The sequence below is a fragment of the Sitodiplosis mosellana genome, unplaced genomic scaffold (genome assembly GCF_009176505.1).
Source record: "Sitodiplosis mosellana isolate CC-2019 unplaced genomic scaffold, AAFC_SMos_1.0 Smas_scaffold_10, whole genome shotgun sequence".
NCBI lineage: Eukaryota > Metazoa > Arthropoda > Insecta > Diptera > Cecidomyiidae > Sitodiplosis > Sitodiplosis mosellana.
The window spans coordinates 283,339-289,873 of NW_022595252.1; the positions used below are offsets into that span (position 1 = coordinate 283,339).

At 35.7% G+C, this 6,535-nt stretch overlaps 1 protein-coding gene across 1 annotated transcript; it reads right to left on the minus strand.

Annotated features, from left to right (window-relative positions):
- Nucleotides 1-1,347: 1,347 nt before the first annotated feature.
- On the minus strand, nucleotides 1,348-3,969 carry LOC129567228 (zinc finger protein OZF-like). Its single transcript, XM_055443882.1, has 2 exons — nucleotides 3,934-3,969; nucleotides 1,348-3,733 (listed from the first exon to the last, which is right to left on the minus strand). Exon 2 carries the CDS (start codon nucleotides 3,728-3,730, stop codon nucleotides 2,462-2,464), a length of 1,269 nt encoding a protein of 422 aa, XP_055299857.1. The 5' UTR covers nucleotides 3,731-3,733; nucleotides 3,934-3,969; the 3' UTR covers nucleotides 1,348-2,461.
- Between the last annotated feature and the right edge of the window lie 2,566 nt (nucleotides 3,970-6,535).

The following is a 6,535-nucleotide window of genomic DNA, read 5'->3' on the forward strand; positions in this document are numbered from 1 at the left end:
AAAAAAATTGTTTTGTTCGTTCGTTCGTTCGAAAGTTTTGTAAAAAATTATTTTGTTCGTTCGTTCGTTCGAAAAGTTGAAAATTTTTTTTTTGCTCGTTCGTTCGTTCGAAATTTATGAAAAAAAAATGTTGTTCGTTCGTTCGTTCGGAAATTGCTATGTTCGACCGTTGGGATTTTTACATTTGAAATACATAGGAAGCAAATACAATTTTGATTTCTTTGGGTAAGACTGAAGGTACAACGTAATTACCGGTGTTATTACTGAGTAATACATCGATCTTATTACCGATCAATAAGTAATTACTAAGATGATAGTTATTACCGATTATTACCGTTAAGTACTTAATTAAACTTTGTACTTAAGCTTAAGTATGTACTTAACGTACTTAACGTACTTAACGTACTCAACGTACTTAACGTACTTAATGTACTTAACGTACTTAACGCACTTAACATACGTTAAGTACATACTTAAGCTTAAGTACAAAGTTTAATTAAGTACTTAACGGTAACAATCGGTAACAACTATCATCTTAGTAATTACTTATAAATCGGTAATAAGATCGATAATAATTATTACCAGTGGTATTACTCAGTAATAACACCGGTAATTACGTTGTACCTTCAGTATTACCCAAAGAAATCAAAATTGCTTCTTATGTATTTCAAATGTAAAAATCCTAACGGTCGAACATAGCAATTTCCGAACGAACGAACGAACAACATTTTTTTTTCATAAATTTCGAACGAACGAACGAGCAAAAAAAATAATTTTCAACTTTTCGAACGAACGAACGAACAAAATAATTTTTTACAAAACTTTCGAACGAACGAACGAACAAAACAATTTTTTTAAATGCTTTCGAACGGTCGAACAAGTGTTCGAAAGTGTTCGACGGCCAACACTAATGGCCGAATCAAAAAACTTTATACTCAAAAAATGTCATCCGAATAAATGGAAAAATGTATAGCGCTTACGTTTGTTGTCGATTGTTTCCTGCTAAAAATAGTTGTTTCTTGTATCTTCCAATGTGTCTGCCTAGCTCGGTGGTTGTCTGAACAATGGAAAACTCAGAACAACGAATTGTATGTAAGCTACAACATCAAAGCTAGAATTCACACAATTGCAAACGTGCTATTCGTGTTGGTGTGTTTCGTCAAGTTCTCAACGACGCAAAGTGACATTGCATCTCCGTTGGTAGCTGTCAATTGAGCAACTTCAGGGCTCAATTCAAATGTTTCGGTTGAACTCATGTGCAATTTTTCTGTTTCAAATTCAAATTTGTTTGAAAAATATTATTTTGAAACATTTTTCTGTTTTATGGGAAATGTCATTGACTTCTGTACTAGGGGCTAGGAACAAGTTGTGTCATTCGTATGTATTCGCATATATTCATGCGTTCGTGGCTTTGTTATTGTTGTTATACACTCACTGCGCTGCGAATGTCCCGTATACACAATCACAAGAATTCACGAATATTCGTACGAATTCGTCTCAAGCGTTTGTGTTCCTACCCCCTAGCTTCTGTACAATCCATAAAACTTTAAATTCTATCGCTAGTATCTATCAACTTTTGTCCGAAGTAAATGGATTATTCTGAATATTGTGTCCTGTCGAAGAATTACGCATGATTGAAACAATTCGTTGGTCAAACAATAACAAATTCATTTGTTGAGTTTATATCGGCATGTAAATATATTCGTAACAAAGAGTAGTGCATGTCTTGCGAGCGCAATGATATTTTTATCAACCAGAAAAAATGATGTTTGATTTTAATTGCGACTTTCCTGCCTGTATTAGTGCCGTGTTCATCGACAGTGAATCTGATTTCAGAGCATGCGAAAAGTGTTCATGGTCAAAAGTGCTAAACTATGACATGAATAAATTCTTACTCTCGTTCTCTCTTTCGCACTCTCACACTATTGCAAACGAAGAATACGCGGTTAGTTTGGTCAATTTCGAACGCACGGAAATAATTTCCAAATCGATCGAAATCAACATATAATGCGACATGTAATTACAATAGAAAATGATTTGGTTTTGCAATTCAGTTGGTTGGTCCTGTATCTTTTGCTCAATATTTTCGGCCGTGTGATTCATAATTTTGTGGCCGTGTTTGTTTGATGGAAATTATCCAAAATCTGATATTTTCTGAAAACTCGGCAAGAAGCGGAAAAATGAACGGAGATCGATCCGAATCAGACAATTGAATAATGCTAGGAATAATGAGAGTTATGATACTGTCCCCGTGACGAAGAAGACTATTTTCTTTTTATCTTAATTCAAATTTATTTCTGTGTTATTTCAATAAAAAAAACGGAGTTCAAATCTAATGTGTTTTTACGTTAGAAAATATAAGAAAAAATTTGAAATGAAATTCTGTCTGAAACTATTGATGTTGTTAAAGGAATGGATTTCAATCTAAACTACGTTTTAATGAAACTATGGGATGCGTGACTTATTCCTTCTTCAAACGGTGAACTGTTTTTATGTGTTGATTGACATGACTTCTGTTGGAAAAACTTGCAGCACACACTCTGCATTGAATCCGCTCTCCGGTGTGATCTCTTCGCATGTGAATCTTCAATTTGTTTTTGTCTCGACAATAATCATTGCACAAATGGCATTGGTACTGACGGTGGCCACAGCTATCTTCATGAACCTCTTTTGCATCTTCGGTTGCGTATCCTCCAAAGCACTTGAAGCATTGGAATGGGAATTGGTCGCTGTGTGCTGTAAACAAATGTTGATTCAGTTTCATTCGTCGGACGAATTGTTTGCTGCAAATTCCACATTCGATCGATTCACGTTGACAACCCGATTCATGCGTTTGCTTATCTTTTGGGGTGACGAATCTTCGACCACATTTCGAACAAGCATTCGGCAGTTCATCGATGTGCACCATTGAATGACGTCGGAGATCAGCGTTGCTTGTAAACGACTTAAAACAAATTGAGCATTCGAACGGCTTTTCCCCGGTGTGAATCCGCATATGAACTGTCAAACTTGATTTTTGCTTTGTTATATATCCGCAAATATCGCATTCAAATTGGCAGGGATTACATAGCCTTTCATGATCGATCTTATCTGATTCTTGTTCAAATCTGTGATTACATTTTGAACAACGAAATTGGCCATACGTTTTCTTATGACGATCCAGATTGCTTTTTTGTGAAAATATCTTCGAACATACATCACACTGAAACGGCTTTTCTCCAGTGTGAGCTCGCAAGTGTCCTATGAGTTGAGATTTGTCACTTGCCAAATGATTGCACACATGGCATTTGTGCTTCTTTTGCATTTTGGCCGCTTGATTTCTGGAAATCGTTCGTTTGTTTCGCTCTTTGGAGCTTCCATTCTGTTTCTTCCCACTGCCAACTGGTTGAGGTGGTTGAACATCGAATATGTCACCCATAGGCACATCGCTGTCATCATTGTTGGCCGCGCTATCATTCGGTCGATCACATGGTGTCAAGTCCTTTTCTTCGCCCGTCTCTTCTTCTTCACATTTGATTTCATCTTTGATCTGATCAAAATCATAGCCAAAGTCCGAAGTCCCTTTAAAATTCGCTCGATATGTCCCATCAATTCCTGGCCGTGATGTAGCAATGACGTCACCACCAGCGTTGAGCTCCTCTTTGATGACAGGCTCTTGCTTGACTTCAACCTTCGTAGACTTTGCCTTGCGCTTGCAGCGTCCACCAGAAACACCTTTGAACGGATTCATTATCTGATCAGGAAAAAAATTAAACAATAATAGCTAATAGGTGAATTATGACTAAATGCAAAGCAAATGGTTCGCGCGTGTATGGCGAAGAAAAAAACACACACACCAATTGTTCGCATACACTTTTATCGTGGTTAATCTGCAATAGAACTGCGAAATTTTAATCCTAACATTAAAATAGATGAAATTTTTCCAACACTTACGACTGTCGTAGCCCTTTATCTGCTGCGAAAGGTATCGTCTCTTTGCGTATTGTCACACAAAATGTCTGCCTCTTTCTGTTTCTGATTGAATAATGCAAGCTCAGCACAACCAACATCGATGCTGTGATGACGTTTGCGTGTGGTAACTTTTCGTTAAGTTCGCAACGATGTCAAACGTATACACTTCATCTCGATAAGTAGCTCTTTTTTGAGCAACTTCTGAGCTCAATTCAAAAATTTCGGTTGAATTTATGTGCTGTTTTATTTTAAAAATTCAAAATTGATTAAAATCGTTTCATTTTTCCATTCGAACGAAGAATTTTTGATGATTGACTTGAGCAACAGACATAGATTTGAAAAAGTTCTTAGTTACATCGCCTATATTAATTGACACTTATGTGAAGTAAATGAATTATAGAAAATTCATTGAGTCATTGACAACAAGAAAGAATGACTGGACCAAGACTGAATGCAATGCGAATAAAAAAGAACATTTTGGAGTTTGTATGAAATATTCAAACAGCATTCTACAATCAAATGTCGTAGGAACGTTCAAGATGTCAATACATGGTACTGGAATTGCGCAACATGCATTTGCATAGAACGTTTATATAAGAACAGAATAAGAACAAATATTTGTCATCGACAAAACCATTCGTTGTGTTTATGGGAACATATAAAATAAAACCGTGTCAAGAATTCCGCAAAGACCATAAATACGATTCGAAATTCGGGTAAAACAAATGCATCAAATTCAAATAAAATATTTCTAATGCAACACAATATTGGAAAAATCATATCGAATTAAATTTGTTTTTATTGCATTTCCTATACCGCATTGAAGGTGCTATTGAATAGCTTGCTTAAAACGAACAATTTGACAGGTGCCACAAAAAGTTGCCTTCAGAATAAGTTGCCTTACTTTTGTTTTAAAGTGCCTTACTTTTGTTTTAAACATAAATATTTTTATATAGAGTTGTTGTTGTAAACTCGATGTCAATTCTTCATCTCAAGCAAGCATTTGGTGTTTTCATACATGTATCAAATACGTTGTGATTAGAAATTAAGAGCCAAGTAACAACTGAGATCGCTACTGTTTCTGTGACAGATTCACAAAATAATTACTAAATTGAATCGCTGAGAATACATCCCAGACTTTATCGCGAGGCATACAAATTTGACCTCGAATTGGTTTATAAAAAAGGGAACTTGAATCCGTAACACACAGAATAGAGAAAACTGTTGAGTAATTTTTTTAAATATTTCCAACAAATTTCACTATATTTCGGACAAAATTTGAACTTCAAAGCAAGAAACCAATACAATATAGGACAGTTCTGGACTTTTTTTGCGAAACAGGCCAAAAAAATAAGAAAAACGGCGAACATTTTAGACCGTTTCATCGATTGTATCTTATGAGTTTTGTGAAATACGCATAAATCACCACGGCGCGCCAAAAATAAACATCCCAAGAGAAAAGGCCAACATGTTCATACGCTCTCTATAAACATTGAAACATATTCAAGAAGCATCTGATGGCCATGGATGCCAATACAGTGAAGTGATTATTATTTAATAATATATTCAGCAAATTCAAAACATTTCAGAGTTCAGTTTGCATTGCTTTTGTCCCTATCAGAAGATCACTTGAATCATGAATGACGTTTAAAATGTCATTTCTGACAAATGCCATTCCCAACATATGGATAAACCTTATGATGAAAGCATTTACTTATACTTCCAAATCATACCGTATAGATGCCGTTCGAGCATTCATTGCTGAACATTTTCCATTTAAAGCGCACTTTGTTGATGGATGCATTCATTGATTGGATATGTTTCCATATGTTTACGCTGAAGCATACGCCGAATATACACTAGAAAATATATTCAATAGGCGTCCAATAAGTGTGAATATTGCAGTGTATTGTTAGCGTATAGAGAGCGTATAAACATATTGGCCGTTTCTCTTGGGATAGCCGTCTTTAATCATTTTTAAGTAGAAAGAATGAAAGAGAAGGTTCATAATAAAGTCAATGAAACATACTTTACTCACAATATCCCCCATAGAATTGCTGATATAATTGGCTTCTTATGTGTTTAAGTGTATATGTGACAATCAAATTTTTCAAACGAACGAACGTTCGAACACTATCTGAAGATCTCAGATGAGACTGTTCGAGAGTGGAAAATAAATTACAATACAAAGGAATCAATTCAGCAGTGATACAAACATAGGAAAAAAGACATCAAAGTGAATTGTGAAGCTATTTATTTAATTTTGTCGATATGATCTTTAGATAGATGTTCTTTGGAACATTAAAAATGTGTGAACAGAAAAAAATGCTGTTACACTCGCAAACATGCCTCTCCTTTGCACAAGTCAATTATCGAGTAAACATTGTTTAGCATTCCAGCTCTATGTGTTGTGATCGTAATTTTCGTCAGAATATGAAATGGTTTCCTGCTTAAAACTTGGTGTGGGTTATTCCCGACCCAGAGCCATTTCTAGCGGTGGCTCAAGTGGTTCAAAGAACCAGGGCGCACGAGCGCCGAAGGCGCTCGTGGGCGCTCCGACTTGAAAATTTTCTGAAAGTTGCGC

Coding starts and splice junctions, on each gene's coding strand:
- LOC129567228 (XM_055443882.1), bottom strand. CDS start 3,730: ATGAATCCGTTCAAAGGTGTTTCTGGTGGACGCTGCAAGCGCAAGGCA.